The following is a 24,842-nucleotide window of genomic DNA, read 5'->3' as shown; positions in this document are numbered from 1 at the left end:
AAGGTTCATCAAAGAAACTATTAAGTTTACTAGATTTCTTAGGAGTGACAACAACAGGGATATCGGAGTTATCTAAAGTATCTAAAACCTCCTTTAACAATACACGAAGGTGTTCAAGCTTAAATCTGAAGGATACCACCTCAGTCTCAGGGAAGGAATTATACTGTCTGAATCTGAGATTTTTCCCTCAAAGTCCCGATGTATCTTCCTCATCAGACTTATGAGAAAGGGCAACTTGGGAAGCAGAACTGAGGACAGGCACCTTACTTTCTGAATTTCTAGATTTCCTCTTGCGTTTTCCCTGTAATCTGGAAATGGCAGCTAATGCTGCAGATACCGCTGAAGATACCTGGGCAGCAATTTATGCTTTTAAATAAACTCCACTAGGAGTTATAGAGGAACCGCAGGACACTTCATGTGACGCCATTGAGGCTTGGGACGTAGCAGGAGAAAGCTGAGGTATTATTTTAACAGCATCATCCTGAGAGACATTAGGCTCAAAAATGTTACCTTTATTTTGCAAGGTTTTCTTGACACATTAAGAACAAAATTGCATAGGAGCTGCAATTTGTGCATCTAAACATAATAAGCATGAATTCATGAGAGCAGGCTCTTGCTCCATATCAGACATGTTGTGAAACAGTAAATAAACTTGTACAGATAAGTTTCAAAGATTTTAATATTCAATTAAAATGAGCCAAGGAAAAAATACACTTTAAATGTTATCCCAAATTAGGATCGATCCCCAGCTAAAATTATGTGAGAAAAGTTAACAAAAAACATTTAATAAACATCAAATAAACTTCTAAAATAACCCTCAGGCAACCCCACACCTCAATTATTGAGGTGCCTTACCGCTTCCAATTAAGACCGGATCACCCAGAAATGGAGAAAAAATGAATTTTTCTTCAGAAACGTTATGAAGTAAAGCCGGTCATGTGACCGCAACTGCCGTTATGTTGTCTGACTTTCAAATTACTGCTGCGACACAGAGAGGCACTAAAAATAGCTTCCTGGTACACTGAGTACCAGAAATAACCGTTTTTTCAAACCTGATAGTTTAAAATGTTGCATCGTTTTATTTTAAAGCAATGGGGAAATGAATAAGCTGCTGAAATAGAAAATTCAGCCTTACTTTCAATTTAAACTTGTATTGTTTTATCAAGTAAATATGTGTCAGAAAATAAAGCCTAATAAAAACATTTTACCCTTTCTTTTTAAGAGTTTAAATGTTAGTCTCACACATGCTACAGTGCCTGCTTCATGCCCCAGTGTAACCCATACAACAGGATTATCTATGTCCCAATAAAAAAGCAGTGTCTTTTAATTTGTTAAGTGCATGGTCTCCCCAACTGGGAGAAAAAGCACTTACCTACTCCGCTGTCTAGCATGTAGACATTTACAAGGTATGAGAAGACACAGTTCTTCCCAGAGACCTTTGAAAAAGAAAAAACAGAGTAGCCAACTCTGGCTTTCTAAACTAGAACAGCAATTGTTAGGAAAACGCAGTACGTACCTCTTTACAAGTTCCTAACTGCTTTAAAGCCACCACTACCCGACTGCAAGGAATGACGTGGAATACGGCTATACCCCAAAACTTGCTTGTATATGAAATCAAAATTTCTATTCAGACACCTAAACTTCACCTCCTCCATGCACCGAAAGCAAAGAGAATGACTGTGGGTTGTGGGTAAGGGAGTGATACTTAACAGTTTAACTGTGGTGCTCTTTGCCTCCTCCTGCTGGCAGTAGTGATATTCCCAACAGTAATTACTCAAGAGGTGGACTCACCATATCTTAGGAAAGAAATCCTTTTTAAGATCTTAGAATTTTTTGGGAAATAGGCTACACATTTTTCCTAACAGAATTTGAACAGGCTACATATTTCTGTACTTGAGCGTTAGTGAAAGAATCAGAGTGAGGCACTTTATAATGTCGAATCTCAAAAGGAATTTTCAGCTTGTACCGTGTTTAGCCCTCAAGTACTGCTAGGGTTGCCACCAACTGGTATTTTACCATCAAGGCCAGTATTTTTAAGGTTGAGGTAATCTTTGAAAATAAAGATTAAATATAGAAATAAAGATGCTATTATGGTGAAACTTCTTCTAAGTCTGTTAGAATTTAATTATAAATGAATGATTATTTAAAATTAGCCCTGTCAGCTTTAGTTTCTATTATATGCTGTATAATTATTTATGCAAGTATATGCTAATGAGCATGGACACTTTTTTTTACTGGAGAGAGATATTTTTCTCTAAACCGACATCTCTTTTTTCTTTCTTGCTCTTCCCTCTCTCTCTCTTTCCCTTTCTCCTACCCCTCTCTCTCATCACACACTTATTAAGTGCAAAATTGTAGGTTTCATTGAATTATTTACATATTATCACAGATTTTGGGCTAGATTACAAGTGGCCCCTAAAGTTAGCGCAGGTCGCGATAAGCAATATCGAGACTGTTCTAACTGATGCGCATATTGCAAGTTAAAAGTAAAAGGTTGCAATCGAGCACAAACAAAATTTGCACTCAACAGATTAGCGCACCTAAAGAACTAGTATAAATTGTAAGTGGTCGATTTATTATAGTGCGAGCGGAGATGCACACTGCAGCGGATCATGTCCGCCGCACATCGATAAATGCCGACAGCATACACTGTCAGCATTTATTATTACACAAGCATTTCACTAAAAATGCTTGTGCAATGCCGCCCCCTGCAAATTCGTGGCCAATCGGCTGCTAGCAGGGGGTGTCAATCCACCCGATCGTATGCGGATCGAGTAACTAGATATACACTTTCCACTCAAATACATTTAAACATAAAAAATAATTTTTATTTAATTTTAATATTTTTTTTACTGTAAATATTTTAGCTTCTATTGTTCTTCACTTAGAAGAAAATGTTCTTTATATTTCTAAATAGATATTTCTACATATATGTATATTTATCTATACCTGTATATATTCATATACATATATAAGTATGAATATATATTTTACAAAAATATATATATATATATATATATATATATATATATATATATACAGGGCCTATGATTACCCAAAAAATGAACTCGCCCACTGGGCGAGTAACTGATAAAAATTACCAGCCCGCAGGAAAATTTACTCGCCCGTGCGCATTTGCATATGTGTACATTATACATTAAAAAGGACAAAAGACACCTTGTTGTTATAATCTCACAAACCTGTATTCTTTATTTTTGTATAGATTCCTGACATTGGTCCAATTATACAATCATTGAACTATGGGATAGTGCAAAATTAGACTTTTAGTGAACTAGTATTGATATATTTTAAGCAAATTTGAAAATAAAATTAGTAACTGAGCCTCAGCCATTGTATTGAAGTCAATACAGAAAGTAACTGATCTATGCTGCACATGAAACATTGTTGAAACTGTTAACAGATGTCAATCTGAGTCAGAGTGCTCTGGGAAGTTCAACTCACAATCATAAACCTCATTAAGTCTTGACACCTCAAACTCTTCTGCTTCTCCTCATCATTTTCAAGATGATCAAAAGGGATTGGAACCTCTGCAACCACAGCAATTACTAAATTTGATGTTTCATTTGTAGACCTTTTGAATGTGACATTTCTCTTTCTTGGTCCTGCTGTTGCCCAATGCCTTGCTGCATCACTTGGATCAAATTGATCTACTGGTGCAGAATGAAGGTTTACAATCATTAAATCTGACAATGTTGAAGTTATGAGGGAGGAGCGCCAGTCACTTTTGATCATCTTCATTTTGGAAAAGCCTCTTTCACATTCTGATGTGCTGACTGGCAAGGTTAGGATCAAGTCCATCAAACTCAGAAGATGGCCACATTTATCTCCGAATTCTCTGTTGAGTTCAGGCCAGGTGACCGTTTTCAGCTTCTTCTCCCAGTCATTCTTGTTATATAAACTAGTCTTAAGAACTGTCCATTCATTCACTATTTTCCTACAACTAACACTCTGTGCCTCTAGTACTGGTTGAAACTGACTGATCAGAGTTACAATGTCTTCATTGCCAAAGTCTGGAAGAAAGAAAACAAGAAATTCCTTGCAAACACGTTTGATGCATATTTTTTTGTTCTACTAAAATTAAACTATACTAATTAGGACATATTAAACAAAATATATGTAATTCAATAACATCTTTTTGTTTAATATGTCCTAATAATATTTTACATTAGAGAACATCTCTAATTACATTTTAAATGTAGAAATACCTTATGAGTTTTCTTTGTCAGGCCATGTTATGAAGGATGTCACCGATGTTGCCTGAAGAACTCCTTCTTCAATGTCTTCAAAGCGATCTTCAAAGCTGGACTGTATTGCTTCCAGAAACTTCTTTTTGAACTCTTGAAGGCATCATTCTTTCCTTTCAACTCAACTCCTTCAAACTTAGCTGTGCCTTCTTAATCATACTGAATAGAATGAAGAAGTGACCCAGGTACAGACCTGGAACATATATGAACATAAGAACAAAACCTCTTATAGAACAAAACAAAAAAGTACATACCTCTCTTTCAGAGCGATCAGTATTTTTTTGTCACTTCCAAACTGTTGTGGACATCTGCAACACTTGCATTTCGTTTCTAAAGAGTGTTGGACAAGTTGCATAGCTATAAAAGCACATCATACATGAAGCAAGCATACTGGACCATTGACAGACTTGTAGCAGCTCTGTAAAAGCATCTGGCCTTTGCTTGCTGTTCTCCTCTCACACCTTTTGCATCAGGAGATTGGACCTAGAAATAAAGAAAAAGTATACATAATTGCCCTGCTTATCTCTCATTTTTTATTCTCTCTTTCTCTCTCTCTCTCTCTGGGATTTGGTTTCTCAATTTTGAGAGACAGAGAGAGGGAGGGAGAGCTAGAGAAAGAGGCAGAGAGAGTGAATGAGAGCAGCACAGGAGAGATAAAAGGAATTAGAGGTAGGGGGAAAGGGACAGATATGGAGGAACAGGAGTGGGGAGGGTGAAATGGAGGGAGAGAAAGGGGGCTTGAGAGACATGGGGAGAAAGGGAAGGCTGGAGAGATAGAGAGAGAAGAGGGAAGGGGCAGAGGTCTACATACCTGATCAAGATGTTGTATGATTGCTTTGTAACCTTTGAGGAAATGGTCAAGTGCACGCCAGAAGTGGCCTACCCATCGTATCCCATCTGCTCGTGTAGGCAATAGTGTCCTCATTTTCAAAGAAGCATAGCTGTTCTTCAGATTTGCACGGTTGAGTGCCGACTTGTGATAAAATAAATATAACCCTAGAAGTAGATCCTTTAACTTCTGATGACTCATTATTGGCTGCTGTGTCCCTGACACTGAGCTCCAAGCGGTGACTCATGCAGTGAATTGCAACAACATGCTTTCTCTGTCCTTTTAGTTTCTGCACAACTCCTCCATTTTTTCCCAGCATCACTGCTGCTCCATCACTGCCTATTGCAACTATTTTCTCCTTCCACGACTGGTCAAGGTGTTGTGTAACTGCTGCATTTACTGCCTGAGAAATTGTTTCAGCATCAGCCTTTTCAACTGACTGCAAAGCCACAAATCTTGTGTGTACCTTGCCTTCTATTGCAAATCTAGCATAAATAATTTCTTCCTCCACCACTGCACTATCAACTGAACCATCACACAAGACTGCAAGAAACTTGGCAGCTGCATATTTTGTTTTTGTATGTTTTCTTTCTTCCTGTGCAATAAAGTGTACAAATGACCGTGCTGATATGGCATTAAGATAGGTATCTCCCACATCCAAACCCTTCATTTTGTCAAGTCTGTAAAAACAAAATAGTTAAGAGATAAAAATTAACATTTTGGACAGAAAGTAATATAAACTAAGCACACAGTTAGGGAAAAGCCAAACACACTTTATACAATAAAAGCATACACTTACTTGCACAAATCTGGAAAGTCAGAGAAAGACCTCGATTTAATGGCAAGGAGATGAGCGTTGCGAAACAGTAGTTTTAGTTTCTCTGTCTGTGCCTTTGTCATGGTAGCGATTGCCTGTCCAGCAGGTGTTTCAGTCTGCTTTAATTTTCGGTTTGACTCACACTGGACACTCCACAGATGCCCTGATGAAAGCTCATCTGATCGAATACCTTCAAGTTTCATTGTGCTGGTACCTTCCACAAATGCATTCCGTTTGTTTTAAAATGCCTGGCATACACTACATAGCATAACCTGTTTTGAGCTGTTGTACACAAGCCACTCTCTCTTTTCCCCCTTATCATTAATCATCCAGCTGTCTTTGAATTGTATCTCTCTCTTTTCCTTTTCATATTGTCTGTCCCTTTCTCTCTTTTCTGCATCATCTACCTTCTTCTTCTTTGATGGTTCACTGACATTATTAAGATAGCGCCACATCATATAGCCTCACTTTGAAATGGAACAGGATTTATCAGTAAGTCTGCAAAATATATGTAAACCTGAGCAGCAGTGTCTGCTACTGGTATTCTGCTCCCAAAAAAATAGTGCGTATGCTGTGACATTGCTAAGGTAACTTCCAGAAGCATGGTCAGTATGTCAGAAAAATATAGAGTAATGCAAACCTGAGCAGCACTTTCTTTCATTATTTCCGCTGCTATTGTAGTCCATACAAAATTGTACATCAGTTGCAACATCGCTAACAAGGTGCCCCACAAAGCATAAAGCGTCTGCCGTTAACGAGGAGGTTTGCTGTGACATCAATGTGATCCGGGACACACAAGCTTGTATCAATGCTCCCAAATTAAAGTGTGTATGCTCCCTAAAAATATAGTACGCCATGATGTGACATCACTAACAACGGACAAGCTAGATGTAATTAATGCGCTGCGCTAGTATTAAGGTGCTGCTGTAAACAAAATAGTGCGGCTGCAGTATTATGAAAAAAAAAGATAGGACACAATATTATGCCCCCCAAAAAATAGTGCAAAGATGCCAATGGTGAGATCGCCAGCCGGGCTGGTAAATTGTAAATTTTACTTGCCCGCAGGAATTTTTACTCGCCATTGGCGACCGAACCTGTCTATTCATATGCGCTGTATATATATATATATATATATATATATATATATATACATACGTACATATTTAAAAATAAAAAGAACATTTTCTTCTTTGTGAACATACATATATACAGTAGGTATAAATATATTTTATAAAAATAGCATTTTATATATATGCATATTATATATATATATATATATATATATATATATATATATATATATATATATATATATATATATATATATACACACAGTATATATAAGGGATGCACCGAAATTTCGGCCGCATAAACTTTTTTTTGTTATTTCGGTTTTCGGGGGGTTTTGCCTGTTATTTTCGGTAAAATTATTGTGTAGCATATTTCTAATATGCTGTTTAAGTTTATTACTTGACTTACTGTTTTGCATATCATAATAGTTTTCTAGGACTATCAGTATATTGATATTTAATATTGTTTTAAGTAGGGATGCACTGAAATTTCAGTCGCAGAAAGATTTTGGCCGAAAATAGCATTATACTTTTTTTCATTTTTTGTTGTTGTTTTCTTGGTAAAATGATTGTGTAGCATATTATTGTTTTAAGATATTTTTTGTCCAATTTTAATGTGTTACTTTCAATGAAAGTGTTGTTATTTTATTGGCTTGCAGTTTTTCAATTAGATTTATTCATGAAATAGTCTAATTATGCAAAAAAAAAAAAAAGACATTTTCGGTTTCGATTTTCGGCCAAGTGCATCCTGGATTTTCGGTTTCGGTCCAGAATTTCCATTTGGGTGCATGTCCCTGATATATATATATATATATATATATATATATATATATATATATATATATATATATATATATATATATATATATATATATATATATATATATATATATATATATATATATATATATATCAGGGACATGCACTCATAAGAGGCAGGGGAGGCAGTGCATCACTAATATATATATATATATATATATATATATTATATATACATATTTAAAAAGAAAATTTTCTTCTATGTAAATAACATTGCAATGTAAAATATGCATAACTACATTCGGCTTTAATGAAGTTGGTCTAACAAGGTGTCGGGTTAGCACACAAGCAATATGTGTTTTGTTTTGAACAGTGCTCTCTATTGAAGACTATGGGGAGTAGAAGTTTATGCGGTTATGATATCCGAAGTCCTGAAGTTAGCATGTATCGGGTTTTGCTCACTCGCTAACTTTTTGCTTTCAACTTGTAATACACAAGCTAACGTGGCCACTCTAATTTATTACTCGTAATCAGGCCCTTTGTGTTTTGTTATAGTATAGCAATTGCTGTCTTAATCTGAATTTTTTTTATGTACAATATCTGTATCATTTTGATATTTTATGGAAAAAATAATAGAACATATATAGATTCAGACAACATAACTATTATATGGCAATGCCAACATGTACTTTTCACTGGTGGTTTGGACGATAATTTATGCATTCTGCTTTGTTAAATTTGCTACTTAGGCAATATGTTTATACAGGTTAACTTATTCCTCTGAATAAGTTGCTAAAGATGATTTTATTTTCTGCGCAGGTGGAAAACGCTTGGCACGTAATAGCAGTGTATCTTCTGAGGAAATTTTAACAGTGGATCCCAAAGTAAAAGAAGACACAGGATCTCTGAATAGCTACACAGAAGATTCAGGCATGGTGAGCTCACCTTCTGATAGTGTCTCTCTCGATTTGCAAAACGAGAACATAAGGCGTAAAGAGTCAGTGGCAGAATCAAATGTAACCTACAACAGCCACACACGAAGTGACTCTTATAACAGTGATGACTCATGGAGCCTGCAAACAAGGTGAGTTTACACTATGCTATAAACATGCATGTCTTTAATTAGCCTAGGTGTCTTTATATATATATCAAAAAGTTATATTTAAGAGTAGAGAGGAAAATATCCAATATTTATACTATTATATAACTGCATACTACACTTCCCATTTGCCAGATGCTTTTGGAATTGGTAGGCCTAGGATTATTGAGGGATGCTTGTGGGTAGAGTTTCAGATGTTTTGTGGGTGGTGCCATGAATGGCACGGACAAAGTCATTGGTGTTTGATGGGTGGGGTTAGGGAGAGCATTGGTGATGTTAGGCAGAGTGTGGGCAAGGTCTCGATGGTCCCTGATTTCCTTTTGGAAACCAATACTTTTTTTAGAGAAGGGAAGAAATGACAATCCCGCAATATATAAGATGGTTCGGAACTCTGTTTATTTGTTCTTGAATATTTTGCATTTATTGTATAACTTTATTATTCTGCACATTCTTGTTATACAGTCTAAAACTTTTACAATATATTTTTATATATATATATTTTTTTTTATTCATTTGAAATAACTACTCCTTAAAACTGTGTGTGCATAGCTGCATTGGTGCTAAGGGCACAGGTGTGTCTTTCTCATGTTATTGTCAGGAATAATTTTGCTGGATATCAGTGAAAGGAGCTAATGGCAAGCCAAATTCTTTTTATTACCTTTATTTATATGTTTATATGGATGAGGTTAAGACAAATGAGCACCAATGGATGAGATAGCCAAGGGATAGCAACTGTCTAAATAGAAAGGTCAAGAGGTATCTCAGATAGGCTAGTGGTCCAAGTACAGATCTGCTGTCACTCTGGTATACCCAGTCTGTAAAATAGTGGCCGAGTGCAGGTGGATTAGCATAGCCAGTTATTGGGTGTAACCAGGTAAGTACCCCAGTGGTCTAGTACAGGGGCTGGAAAGTCAGAGGTCAAGTGCAGATTAGTTGCAGGCCTGTGCTCAGGTATAGGTGGGTTTGCAAGCTAGAGGTAACGTACATGCGAGTTAGTGACAATGGATGAAAAAGAGAAGGCGCCACAATGGTGCAATATCACTGATGGTAAAGTGACATTCAAAGAAAATATTCACAGCATACTCACAAATTGTAAAGCACTTAGAAAGTGCCAGATGTGCTTGCTGAACTCTCACGAGCCGTTCAGATAGCTCACACAGGCATACAGGTCCCAATCTCACCAGGCGATTCCTCAGGCCAATCACAGCTAGATACAATGGGGCCTATCTATCAAGCTCCGAATGGAGCTTGATTCCCCGTGTTTCTGGCGAGCCTGCAGGCTCGCCAGAAACAGCAGTTATGAAGCAGCGGTCACAAAGAACGCTGCTCCATAACAGAGCAGGCGGACAGACATCGCCGTAAATCAACCCGATCGAGTACGATCAGGTTGATTGACACCCCCTGCTGGCGGCCCATTGGCCGCGAGTCTGCAGGGGGCGGTATTGCACCAGCAGCTCTTGTGAGCTGCTGGTGCAATTCTGAATACGGCGAGCGTATTGCTCGCCGTATTCAGCGAGGTCTGGCGGACCTGATCCGCACTGTTGGATCAGGTCCGCCAGACTTTGATAAATTAGAGCCAATGAATTGAGCAGATGGCTCACAGTAGCAAACAGATCCCGGTCTCTCCAGGCAGTTTGTCAAGCCAAACTCAGCTAGATACAAAAAGATTTACAAGAGCTTACTGTAGGTCTTTTTGATTGCAATGTCTCTGGCAGACACCAGTATTTCCGGTATAAGGTTGAAGCCAAAGCCAAAGTCCTCTTATGCTCTCTCTCTCTCTCTCTCACACTCTTTTAAGCAAATGTTGCTTTATTTTGCAATCCAGAGGAATTCCTTTTAATATGAGCTACTACATAGATCAAACAATAACTGTGTAGAAGTGCAAATGTTTTTATCACTTTGCATAACTTAACATTTTATAGGAACTTCAAAAAAGGGTTTTATGCGAGTTAGCAGTGCAGCGGTCAGGTACCGGCAAGTTAGCAGCCTTGTGTTTAGGTACAGTCAGGTTATCAATCCTTTGTTCATGTGCAGACAGGTTAGCAGACAAGTGGTCAGTTACATGCAGGTTAATAAACCAGTGGTAAATTGCAGACAGGTTAGAAGACCAGTGGTTAGTTATGTGCAGGTTAGTAGACCAGTGGTAATGTGCAGACAGGTTAGCAGACCAGTCGTCAGTAACATGCAGGTTAGCAGACCAGTCGTCAGTAACATGCAGGTTAGCAGACCAGAGGTAATCTGCAGACAGGGTAGCAGACCGGGAGTTAGTTACATGCAGGTTAGTAGACCAATGGTAATGGGCAGCCACCAATTACCACCTAGCTCCCAGTAGTGCATTGCAGCTCCTGAGCCTATCTAGGTATGATTTTCAACAAGGCATACCAAGACAACATAACAAATTAGAAAACAGAAGTAAATTAGAAAGTTTCTTAAAACTGAATGTTCTGTCTGAACCATGAAAGAAAAAATGGGCTTTATGTCTCTTTCTAGTCAAAATTAAACTCCCATGATTCAGATAGGGCATGCAATGTTAAACAACTTTCCAGTTTACTTTTATCATCAAATTTGCTTTGTTCTCTTAGTATTCTTTGTTGAAAGCTAAACCTAGGTAGGCTCATATGCTAAATTCTAAGCCCTTGAAGACCGCCTCTTATCTCAGTACATTTTGACAGCTTTTTACAGCTAGACCGTGATAGTTCATGTGTGCCAAAAAGATAAACTCCTAGATTTTGGCGTTAGCCTTAAAAAGCAACCCCTAATCTGCTGCCCCCATCGCCACCACATACCTACAATTATTAACCCCTAATCTGCCGACCGGACATCGCCCCCACTTTAATAAATGTATTAACCCCTAAACTTCCGCACTTCCGCCTCGCAAACACTAGTTACATTTTATTAACCCCTAATCTGCCTGCCCTAACATCGCCGACACATACTTACATTTATTAACCCCTAATCTGCCACCCCCAACGTCGCCGCTACTATATTAAAGGTATTAACCCCTAAACCTAAGTCTAAACCTAACCCTAACCCCCCCCTAACTTAAATATAATTTAAATTAAACAAAATAAATTTAACAAAATTAAATAAATTATTCCTATTTAAAACTAAATACTTACTGATAAAATAAACCCTAAGCTAGCTACAATATAACTAATAGTTACATTGTATCTATTTTAGGATTTATATTTATTTCACAGGCAACTTTGTATTTATTTTAACTAGGTACAATAGTTATTAAATAGTTATTAACTATTTATTAACTACCTAGCTAAAATAAGTACAAAATTACCTTTAAAATAAATCCTAACCTAAGTTACAATTACACCTAACACTACACTATCATTAAACTAATTACCTAAACTACCTACAATTAAATTCAATAAACTAAATTACGGGGGAAAAAATCCACTAAATTACAGAAATTTTTTTTTACAAGAAGTTTAAACTAATTATACCTAATCTAAGCCCCCTAATAAAATAAAAAAGCCCCCCAAAATAATAAAATGCCCTACCCTATACTAAATTACAAATAGCCCTTAAAAGGGCCTTTTGCGGGGCATTGCCCCAAAGTAATCAGCTCTTTTACCTGTAAAAAAAAAAAAATACAATACCCCCCAACATTACAACCCACCACCCACACACCCCTACTCTAAAACCCACCCAATCCCCCCTTAAAAAAAACGAACACTACCCCATTGAAGATCACCTTACCGGGAGACGTCTTCACCCAGCCGGGCCGAAGTCATCCAAGAAGCCGAGCACAAGTGGTCCTCCATCCGGCAGAAGTCTTCATCCGATCGGGGCAGAAGAGGTCCTCCATCCGGCAAAAGTCTTCATCCAAGCGGCATCTTCTATCTTCATCCTTCCGGCGCGGAGCGGCTCCATCTTGAAGACATCCAGCGCGGAGAATCCTTCCTGGCCGACGGACTAACGACGAATGAAGGTTCCTTTAAATGACGTCATCCAAGATGACGTCCCTTGAATTCTGATTGGCTGATAGGATTCTATCAGCCAATCAGAATTAAGGTAGGAAAAATCCGATTGGCTGATGCAATCAGCCAATCGGATTGACCTCGCATTCTATTGGCTGTTCTACTGTACCAATAAATACAGTAGAATTGCTTAATCAACAAATACACACAAAACATCACAATATAACTTACTCTGAATTTCAAATAAGCAATAGATATGTTTTCTGACAAATTTCAAAATTTGTTTACATTTCCTACCCTCCTGTATCATGTGACAGCTATCAGCCAGTCACAAAACGCATATACTTATACACTGTAACTTTGTGCACATGCTCAGTAGAAAGTGGTGCTTCAGAAAGTGTAAATATAAAAAGACTGTGCACAATTTGATAACGGAAGTAAATTGGAAAGTTGTTTAAAACTGAGTGCCCTACCTGAATTATGAAAGTTAAATTTTTCTTTAGTGGTCCTTTAAAGTAAACTAGTAAACCATCGTAGTAAGTGGTTGTATATTACTTAGAGGGACATGAAACCCATTTTTTTCTCTCTCATGATTCAGATAGAAATTGCAATTTTAAGCAACTTTCTAATTTACTTCTATTATCTAATTTGTTTCATTCTCTTGGTAGTATTTGTTGAAGAAGCAGCAATGCACTAATGGTTTCTAACTGAACTCATGGGTGAGCCAATGACAATTGATATATATATGCAGCTACCAATCAACAGCTAGAACCTAGGTTATCTGCTGCTCCTGAGCTTGCCTAGATAAAACTTTCAGGAAAGGATAACCAGAGAAGGAAGCAAATTAAATAATAGAAGTAAATTGGAAAGTTGTTTAAAATTATATTCTCTATCTGAATCATGAAAGAAAATGTGGGGTTTCATGTCCCTTTAATACTGGGACTCACAGGCTGACAGGTACAACTTACACTACAATACATTTTTAAATACTCTTTTTTTAGATGGAACAGAGATTTAGTTTTTTAGTATCATGTCCCTTTAGCAGAGACAATGCATTCTCTGCTCAAGCCTAGGTTAGCTCCTCTAAATAAGACAAATAGTGTCTGGAGTTAAAAAAAACATGCAGCAAACAAAATAATAATTTGTCTAAAAATGTTTAGACTTGGCTGATATGTGATTCTATAGCAAGGCAACAGAAATGTCTTACAAGGTATTTACTGTTTAAGGCAAGAATTCAAGTAATACAAAGAAATTACATTAGTTTGACAAAAAGTGGTAGTGAATGTGAGTGTTAGAAATTAAAGGGATATTATAATGCAGTATTACATACTCAAATACATTTTTGCATCGGTACGCTCCTTGATCCTTGTACAGCACCTCAGCTTTCATGTGTCTTTTATTCAAGAAAAAAATATCACATGTGGAAGAACCAACTGCTAGGTCATTATAGTGAATGTCCTGGTTCTTTTTACTTTACACAGAATTAGCCACTGAACTATAAACATTTAAATACATACCTCCCAACATTTCCTGTAGGCTTTCACGGGACAGAGAGGTGAGGGGGACTTGTAGCTAGTGGCCCACAGGTGTTTTATTGGGTGGAGCAGTGACATGATGGGCATTAGCGGGATTGCATTGATCCAAGTGAGTAACGCACTGGAAACCGGTACATTTGCACTGATGGGGGAAACTGCAGGAGGGTTGGCAAACACAGCTCCCAACCGGTGAAAATCTTGCAAGATCTGGGATACTTTAGAGCTCATTCGAAATCTGACTCTGTAAATGATATATTTTTGCAATGTCCCTTCTATTAAAGGGCTATTTAACATTACAAGTTGGGGAGTGAAACCACTTGTTACAGAGGATATCTGAATACATTATGTATTATTTTTGGGAGATAACCAAATCTCAACTGTCAACCAAGCTTATCATATAACTGTTTTGGAAGTTTCTTAGTTTAGATTTGAAAGCATTGGAAAGTTAAATTATCGCGCACTGTAAAGTGGAATCAATGATTGTTAGCAGGAAGTCCGTATGAACCAATGAGCATCAGAAGGGAGTACCTATTAGCCAATGAGCAATAGTAGGAATGGAAGTACATATCTACCAATAAGTTTTACTTTACTTTTTTCATGTAAAAAACCCAAACCATCATATATAAATAATATGTTTCTTTTTTATATGCTGGCAGTAGTGAACTTACCTGTTTCTGAAACATTTCACAAAAATAAGCACTCACCTTATTGAGAATTTCAATCTTATTGAGATTTCCATACTGGGTTGTAGATGGTCTTAAATAGCTTAACTGTAGTTTTTGTAAAATGTTAAAGGAAAGCTAAAGTGATATTGATGTCAAAGATCACCTTATAATGTAAAAGTCAGACTTTGTATGCAATTAACAATTACGTTCATCTATGTGTTAATGTATTTATCTTTTTCCAAAGAAGACTTAAAATCATATTTTCTTCTTTTAAGTTCAAGCAAAAAGGATGAAGAAGTGACTTTTGTCAAAAATGGAGATGAAGATAACTATATTGCTGCCCAGTTCCATGATACATTGGCAGAACTAGAAGATGATTCAGAAGGTAATCCCCCCCCATTTATGAGTGATATTTTATACATGATAATATTGATGAATTAAAGAATTAAAGGTAAACAAAGTCTTGCCTTGCGTCCAAATGGAAAAAGGTTTAAGGTGTTGTAAGAGATTTTAGCTTCATGAAAACCAAACTAATACTTTTTATTTTCCAACCCTCTATCTTCAAGGGTGGTATAGTAAGGCTGGTATTAAATTAATTTTGTACAAAAAAAGGGACCGATGACGAATCCGGCTTCCTTCAATTGTTGCGTATTTTTAAAACCGGGCACTTCTTCATTAAACTTTACTTTCACTTTAATGCAAAAAAAATAATACATAGACAGCTAAAAATTAATATAATAAATGAAAAATAATAATTTGATAAGCTTTCCCACTAACGGAACTGAAGAGAGAAGGGTGCATAAGTGGACTGGTGTTATAAGCAGACAGAAAGCATTGACACATACACAATTTATCTTCTAGGTACTAGTATTTTCCATATATCTGGGGAATCTTTTTTTTTTTCTTCTTGGCTTCTCAACATAAAAACCCTAACCATGACCCTGCAACTTCAATAAATCCTATTAGAGACCTTTAACAAACTGCAATTAACCACACTGTATCCCACCCTCTGGTATTAATCCCTATCCACTGAAAATCTTTAAGTTATTAATCTGTTTCTTGATCCCCTACTACTATTTCCCATGCTGCACCAGACCCCCACCATATTAATTCCCTACCCCCTGTATATTAACCATCTAGTTGATTACCCACACACTTTTACCACCTCTAACCCCTGCACTGCTCCTTCCATAATTAACTCAGAGTCCATCTTAGAATATTAATTCTTACAATGATCTTCCCCACGTCTTTTAAACCCATAACAACTTGACCACCATTGTTAAGTTCCAACCCACTCAGAATGTAATCTTTAGCATGACCTCCCCATCACCCTTTTACCCCTTTTCCTCCCAGACGTCCTTAGCACTTAAGGGATCCTCTACAAAATCCTCCAGCCCTTCTAAGGGACCATACCTACAACACATTAGTCCCTGCAGAACCAAAAGGAACTCCCTCTAAAATCAAGACCACCCCATGAAGATAACACACGCACCAAATCTAATACCCCAAATGAAAGATTTGGGAGACCTTACCCGTGGTTTTGGAAGTATCCATCATTATCCATTTTGTTTCACTGCTAAAAGTGTCCCTTATTTGCTGTAGTTGTAGGCCTGGCCTGGCTTACCTTCTTTTATCATTAGGCACCTTAAAATCAGGATAGGTGTCAGAGTTCCAAGTCAGAATTAAAAGATCCCACACTTGATTAGTCACAGCCTTAAAAATGTTATAACATGTTTTCAAGGGCAATACTGAAATCTACCCCAATATGCTTAATTCATTACTACTTACCTTTAAAACCTTCACTTATTATTTAAAGGGATTGAAATCCAAACATTTTCTTTCATGATTCAGATAGACCAAACAGTTTTAAACAATTTCTAATTTACTTCTGTTATCTAGTTTGCTTCATACTCTTGGTATTCTTTGCATAAAAGTATACCTAGGTAGGCTCAGGAGTATTAATACACTACTGGGAGCTAGCTGCTGATTGGTGGCTGCAAGTATGTGCCTCTTTGTCATTGGCATACCAGATGTGTCCAGCTAGGTCCCTGTAGTGCATTGCTACACCTTCAACAAATGCTACCAAGGGAATGAAGCAAATACATGAATACCTAGATTACAGAACTTGTATTCAGAACACTATAGGGGGCATGGTACAAGCACAATTCGTACACAAAAGCAAGAGGTGTTTAATGTATTTTTAATATTGCATAATATAAAACTGTATAAGCACAAACTGCTCTTGTGTTTTATCATCCTATAATTGATTCTTGTGGATCTACAAAAAAATGCTCCTGATGTTAAAACATTTTAATAATTTGTTGTTCGAAAATATTCAAACAGAAATCTAACCCCCTTTTTCATTTTTTTTTAGATTTAGATGAATCAGAAGATGCTCCTAGCAATTATGCAAGTTCTTTATCAAGCCCTGCCAGTGAAAATTATAATTCTTATAAGAATGTAAGGACAGATGCTACAGTTCCAGTGACCATAATTGATGAAATTCCTGATGTAAACATTGACAGTTTAAAATATGCTCCAGACAAGAGCTTACCGCAAAAAGAAGACATAAAGCCAGAAACAAAAATTGTGAATTCAAAAGTAGAAGACAAGAAAAATAATAATTTTATTTTCTCTTCTAATGGTGAAAGTTTGGAAAGTAGAAATATTAATTCATATAATAACTTAACATCTGATTCATCCAAAGCAGATTCTCCTGTATTAAAAACTCCTGAAGATGCAATAAAGCGATCTTTATTGAGAAATAATTACAAGCCCATTGTTAGCGCCAACCATGAAAATGGTAGTGATTTTAGAAAAATCCAATCACCTGTGTCGCCTTCTACAGACAAGCCAAGGCTTGAAATACATTTGAAAAAGGAAAACGATACACAATTGCTTGAAAACAAACAAAAAGTACAAAGCAACTTGAAAACAGAAATAGCACAAGTTCCTGCATTGCACAATACTGCTAACAACTCAGCAGAACCCGCTAAACCTCACTTATGGAGGCAGTCATTATATGAACCAAAAGCTAAGGGAGGCCTGACAACTTTTACTGTTGTTCCACCCAAACCAGGAGTAAAACAGTATGACAGAGGAGCTTCTCTATCAGCAAGTGCCATTAAAATTGATGATCTTGGGAATCTTATTAGTCCACATTCATCAGTTGATAAGAAACATAAAGATAATAATTCTGAAAATGAGTTTGAAGGTCCCCTTGTAGAGAAAGCAAAAGAATTTTGGAGGTCAAATTCTATGGATGCACAGATAGTTGAATCTAAAGAGCAGTCCTTCAAAACATTAGCATCAGTCAAGGGTAATAAACAAAATAATCTAGAACCAGAGAAGAAACTGAATAGCCCTAAATCCAAAGAAGTAACACCTCTGACAATTGCTACTAAGCAGAATGATAGAAATAATAGTTTACAACAGACCAAGCTCCTCAAACCTTCAATTGTTCCTCAAGAGAAGATGATAATTATAGAAACCACTAGCAAAGGAAAATCAGATCTGCCATTCCAAAAGCCTCATAAGAGAACGTCTAGTCAATATGTTGCATCTGCAATTTCCAAATATACAGAAACTTCAAATAGTAAATCTTTTGAGACGACTGAATCCAAGGAGACAAAATATGATACTAAAAGTTTGCCCAGACAAAATAACAGATATAGTCTGAATGCAGATGAAAAAGAAGAAAGCAAAACTGTAGAAAAGCAAAAAACTAACGCTGAATTGAAAGAAATGTTTAACAGCAACAGGGTTGAAGAGAAAGACAAAAATAACAAACCTGAACTATTAAACAAAAGCAAAGTAGTCAATGATCAAACAAAAGTAAATGTTAAAACAGAGAAATTATCTTCCGAGTCGCGCAATTTCAATGGACCACAAAATATTATGGGAAATAAAACTATGACTATAGTAGAAAAAAAGTCGGAAAAAACAAGCACTTTACATTCTGGTGCACCTTCTCGTGATCCCCAAGTTCGCTTTGCATCTTCATCTGGTTCCTCTACCAATGCCTTTTTAAAAGCTGTTAGAGAAAAGTCTGAAAAAATAGAGCAAGCAAATTCATTTGGGTTTATGAAAGATCAACTAAAACCTGTAGTTATCAATGAGAAGGAAAACAATACATTAGGGACCAATAAAGATTTATCAAAACCTTTAACCACAATTAAAAAAGAAAACTATTCACTAGCTACTAACAATGGGCCACTAAGACCCGTAATCATAAAAGAAAAGGAAGTCAACTCATATGTGTCCAAAAAGGAGTCACTGACTGTAAATATGAACAGTAATGAATCAAAATCAGATAGTGTATCATCCAATACAATAGATGAACCAGATTCTTCTGCTAACAGTGATGTCTTTGGAACAAAAACAAAGTTCCGACCAGTGCTCCAGAAACCCCAGATGAAAGAGGAGACATTGCACTCTTCTCTTATGGTAGCTATACAGACTGGTGAAGCGAAAGATAAGTTAAAGAAAATTCAGGTAAATCGTCATTTCAGTTTACCATTTATGTTGAAATCTGACTCATCACCCACCCTCCTATATTATTCCAAATTTTCCTTTTACCTTGAACAGGGGTGTGTGTGTGTATATATATATATATATATATGTTTGCGTGTGTGTGTATATATATATATATATATATATATATATATATATATATATATAGACACACACAGATGCCTTGACTCAGATCTCTCATTAACTCCCAACGTTCAGTCCTTGGCCACTTGGTGCCATTTCCACCTTAAAACATTTTCAAACATCTCCAAAATTCACCAGTGCAATCCATAATGAGCGCAACACTTAGATCACCACTTCTTCTCACTATAGACTTCTATGGAGCACGCTGCTAACCCGTCACAGCATTAGACCAATTGCACTAAGCCCATAGTTTTTTATGAATAATTCCAATGTTCTTCACATAGAAGAAAATACTTTTTTATTTTTATATATATATATATATATATATATATATATAAAATTAATTTTTAAACATATCTATACCTATATAGATATATATAGATATGTATTGTATATACAGATGTTTATTTTAAAATAAAATTTTAATAAATATAGGTATATACAGATATCCATTTTAAAATAAAATTAAGAAAATTATATGTGAAGAACATTGGAATTTCAATTATTTCTATTCAAAACATATTAAAAATGAATACAAATGATAGTGTATGATTTTATGTATTTAACTGGGAATGGTTCAAAAGTGTATACAGGTAGAAAACCCTTTATTCAAACTGCTTGGGACTGGAAAAGGTTTGGATTTCAGAATAGTTTGGATTTTGGAATATTTGCATCTTTTAAATGGGACAGTTGGGAGAGGGCATGGAACCAAGTGTAAACAACATCATATCATTTAGGCAATATTTACATATCATAATACAACTTATACATGTAACCTAAAGGTCATTTATATCATTTTTAAATACTTTTGTTACTTACAGGCAGGGAAAATAGTCATTTTTAATAATTTTATTTTTAATAAAATTTTAGTGAAAAAGTTTGGTTTTTAGAATAAGTTTGGATTTTGGAATTCCGGATTTGGGAATTTATACCTGTAAAAGTGTTTATATACAGTATGTATATGTGATTTACATGTGTTTTGTGCAAAAAATTTTAACCCTTACAGTTTACTTCAGGTCTCAAGCTGAGCGAAATATTCTAGCGCAGTTTTGGCTCAATCTAAAACTTTATACATATAATAAGAGCGCAAATTAGCGCGGTCAAAATATCCATTGAAAGTATAGGCTGCGCTTGAGTGAAGTCAGCTACACTAGCCCTTCTCAGGTTAGCTTGTTTTACATGGACTTGTAGTATCAAAATGGTGCGCTAATGGTAGCATGTTCAAGCGAAACTGGTTATAGCGCACTCTATCGTTAGCGTGCCATCTAATCTTGCCCATAGTAAGCTACAGTCAGTAAGACTCACGTGAAATCAATAGAGTCATTTCAAAGAGTAGACTTTCCCATAAAGGTTCTCACTGATCCTGTGTGGAGAGGGGCAGTCCCTTAATTTCTATAGGATCTCATATGTGCCTGTGCTAGTTTATTTTTTATAGAAATAACTTCAAATATATGTCATTGTATTAACCTATTTTTATTAAGTATTGTTATATGTATTATGCCGACGTGCTTAATTAATCTTGTTCAAATTGTTCATCATGAAGAAATAATTTATTTAAGTTTATTCAATATTTGTTCATGCATTCGGAATTTACTTATTAACAAAAAATCACTCACTATTTCCTGTGGGGAATGTCTTCATTGGAGCAGACGAGCAGCAGCCTTAAACTTGAACAAAATTAAAGTAGCATTTAGCGCTACTGATACAAGGTGGCAGCTGTGCAAAAAGATATATTTATTGGCTAACACTGAAATCAATCAACAGACAATGACATTGCAGGATTATTATTGAATGGCCGAATTCCTTAAGAGTAACAGTTTTAATTAGACTTGTTTCAGGCAAATCATTCGGAATGAATATTCTGAAAAATATGTTTTTCAGGATATTTGTGGGCTGCACTATTAAGTATTAGATTTGTTAAAATGAATGTAAATGTTCACTACTCCTGTCACCTTTGATACTTACCTGTAACGAGATGGGGAGCTACGCTAATCCGCTTATTCTTCATGTCCGCGCAATTGCTCCTATTAGAACAGCTCCCCAGAGCGCTACTGGAAACATTTATGTTCTGCAAATGGGTTAAATACATAGTCAAATTTGATGGAGATGAAGCTGGTGAGCATATGCGGAGTAAGCACACGTGTATTCTCCAATCACTGGCTTTATGTCACCTGATGCAGAATGGGGGATGTTCCAGGAATGCAACTTTGACTATCCTTTAGAAAAACGTAGCTAATGTTTTGCTACAGAAAACCAACATCATTGTCTATGGGAATATTTGTTGATAAATCATTTGATACATTTTAGGATTGTGACTGGCCCCATTTTTCTTTCATGGTCCAGATAGAGCATACACTTTAAAACTACTTTCTTATTTGCGTCTATTATCAAATTTTCTTTGTTTTCTTGGTAGCTTTTGTTAAAAAGCAGGGACATAAGCTGAGGATTGTGCATGCATCTGGAGCACTATATGGCAGCAGTTTTACAAGAATGTAATCCATTTGCAAGAGCACTAGATTGCAGCACTATTTCCTGTCGTGCTCCAGATGTCTACCTAGGTATCTCTTCAACAAAGATTACCATGGGAACAAAGCAAATTTGATATTACAAGTACATTTAAAATGTTATGGTCCGTCTGAATCAAAAAAAGAAAAATTGGGGGTTTCATATCCCTTTAAGTGCCACATAAGTGTATTTAAATTTGTATTTTAAAATTCCTTGTTATAAGTACTACATTTACCATGCATGATTTTACATTTCATGAATGAATGTTGTTGTTGTTACTATTCTCCTACTTCTACATTGTTTTGGCCAATGACCATGCTCTTAATGTCTAAACATATTTTTTATCAAACATTTCTATTAGAACACACCAGTAAATGGTGAAAACAAATATGCTGAGCCAGAGAATGAGCGATCTGCGCTGCTGTCTGCAATCAGAGCACAGGACAGCATGTCAAGACTCAAAAAAGTAAGTGTCAGAAATATATTTGTATATATATATATATATATATATATATATATATATATATATATATATATATATATATTTATATGTGTGTGTGTGTGTATGTGTAGTGTTGTGCTTACTTCCTGGTTTGGTTAGATGGCACATTGAGGCTTCCATACAAAGATGATGTCATCAAGTGGGCTGTGCTTAGAATCAGAACAGTTCAGAGAAGCCATCTTGTGACAGTTTGTGATGCAGTTATAAAGTACAAGGACTGAACCTCAGGCTTTGACAAGTGCCTAATGACCTACGGGTTGAAGGTCAACTTGGAGAAGTGTGCTTTCATGCGTGACAAATTAGAATTTTGTGGCCATGTTATAGATTGTCATGGTCTACACACTGCTGATGACAAAGTCAAGGCCTTGCAAGAAGCTCCTAAACCACAGAATGCATCACAACTACGATCATACCTTGGTCTCCTTAACTATTACCACCGTTTTCTTCCCCAGCTAGCCCATACGTTACACCCACTACATCAGCTTCTTGAGACAAATCGACCTTGGTTGTGGAGCAGTGAATGCAATCAAGCCTTCCAAGAATCCAAGAACCTACTCCTGTGTTCCCGCATGTTAATGCACTATGATCTTCAGAAACCACTCATGATAGCAAGTGATGCTTCGCCTTATGGTTTAGGGGCTGTCTTGTCACACATAATGCCAGATGGGACAGACCGACCGGTAGCCTTTGCTTCCCGTTCTCTAACGACGGCAGAGAAGAACTATTCCCAATTAGACAAGGAAGCATTGGCCATTGTATGGGCTGTTAAGAAGTTCCATAACTATATTTATGGTAGACAATTTACTCTTTTAACTGACCATAAGCCACTGCTGACCATCTTTAATCCAAGGAAAGGAATTTCAACCACTACAGCGGCTAGATTGCAAAGGTATGCTCTAACTTTGGGATTATATCATTACTCCATCAAATACCGGGCCCATGATTCCCATGGCAATGCTGATGCCATGTCCAGGCTTCCACTAATGAATTCCTCACCAGTTGTTCAAGAAAGCCTTCCAAGTGTGTGTTTTACGGGTATAGTACATGCCAAACAAATTGCAAAGGAGACAGCTTGTGATACTGAATTACAACTTCTGGCAAAGTATTTGAGAGATGGCTGGCTGTGATGTGCAGCGAGCATACATACTACGAGCGAAAGAACTCACACTCAGAAATGGATGTATTTTATGGGGTGAGAGAGTTCTGGTTCCTAACGGGCTACGGCAAGCTACGTTAAAACTCCTTCATGAAGGACACCCAGGCATTGTCAGAATGAAACAGAAGGCTAGGGGTCATGTTTGGTGGCCGACCATTGATAAGGACATTGAGAACTATGTTATGGCATGCAAAGAGTGTGTTCAGGCTCAAGGACAGCTTCCACAAGGAGCTGTACAACCATGGGACTGGCCTACTACTCCTTGGGAGAGACTACATTTGGACTTTGCTGGTCCTATTGATGGAATCTCATACTTAATCATAATTGATGCACACTCTAAGTGGCCAGAAGTAATTCCAATGACAAGGACTACAACTACTGAAGTCATATCAGCATTAGAAAGACTGTTTTCAGTATTTGGGTTGCCAAGAAAACTGGTCACAGACAATGGTCCCCAGTTTGTGTCACAAGACTTCCAGAATTTTTTACATACGAATGGAATTCACCATCATCGGACGGCACCATATCACCCAGCCACCAACGGGCAAGCAGAGAGATTTGTCCAAACCTTTAAAAGGGCACTGAAAGCTCTAAAAGCAGAGAAGCAGGTTAATACTAAAAACATTTTACAATTTTTGCAACAATATAGGGTTACTCAACACCCCACCACGGGAGTTGCCCCAGCTCAACTATTGTTTGGCAGGAAGATCCGTACAAAGCTGGATTTAATCACACCCGATGTAGCAGAAACAGTCCACATCATGCAAGATAAAATGAGAGTGGGAAAACCTTCACGGACCTACACAGAAGGAGACTTGGTTTGGTATAGGGTGTATCATACAGAGGAAAAATGGGCACCAGGTGTTGTTGCCCAGGTTGAGGGCCCAAAGATGTATGTGATAACCACTCAATCAGGTGTTTGTCGCCGCCATGTGAACCAACTACGACCATGGCTAGAGAGGAGAGAACAGGCTGGTGAGGACCATCACATACAAATGCAATCAGACAATGACTTTGATATCTGGGGTGGTGTTTGGCATGATCCAAAC

At 36.8% G+C, this 24,842-nt stretch overlaps 1 protein-coding gene across 2 annotated transcripts in view; it reads left to right on the top strand.

Annotated features, from left to right (window-relative positions):
• COBL (cordon-bleu WH2 repeat protein) overlaps positions 1-24,842 on the top strand; it is a 558,417-nt gene that overhangs the window by 521,640 nt on the left and 11,935 nt on the right. For both annotated transcript variants that reach the window (XM_053714458.1, XM_053714459.1), the window contains 4 exons: positions 8,560-8,824; positions 15,250-15,359; positions 17,349-19,468; positions 22,497-22,601. In XM_053714458.1, coding sequence (XP_053570433.1) covers positions 8,560-8,824; positions 15,250-15,359; positions 17,349-19,468; positions 22,497-22,601 — 2,600 coding nt within the window. The remainder of the gene's footprint in view (positions 1-8,559; positions 8,825-15,249; positions 15,360-17,348; positions 19,469-22,496; positions 22,602-24,842) is intronic.

Source organism: Bombina bombina, chromosome 5 (genome assembly GCF_027579735.1).
Source record: "Bombina bombina isolate aBomBom1 chromosome 5, aBomBom1.pri, whole genome shotgun sequence".
Taxonomy (NCBI): domain Eukaryota; kingdom Metazoa; phylum Chordata; class Amphibia; order Anura; family Bombinatoridae; genus Bombina; species Bombina bombina.
This window is presented reverse-complemented; position numbering and strand designations above follow the sequence as displayed.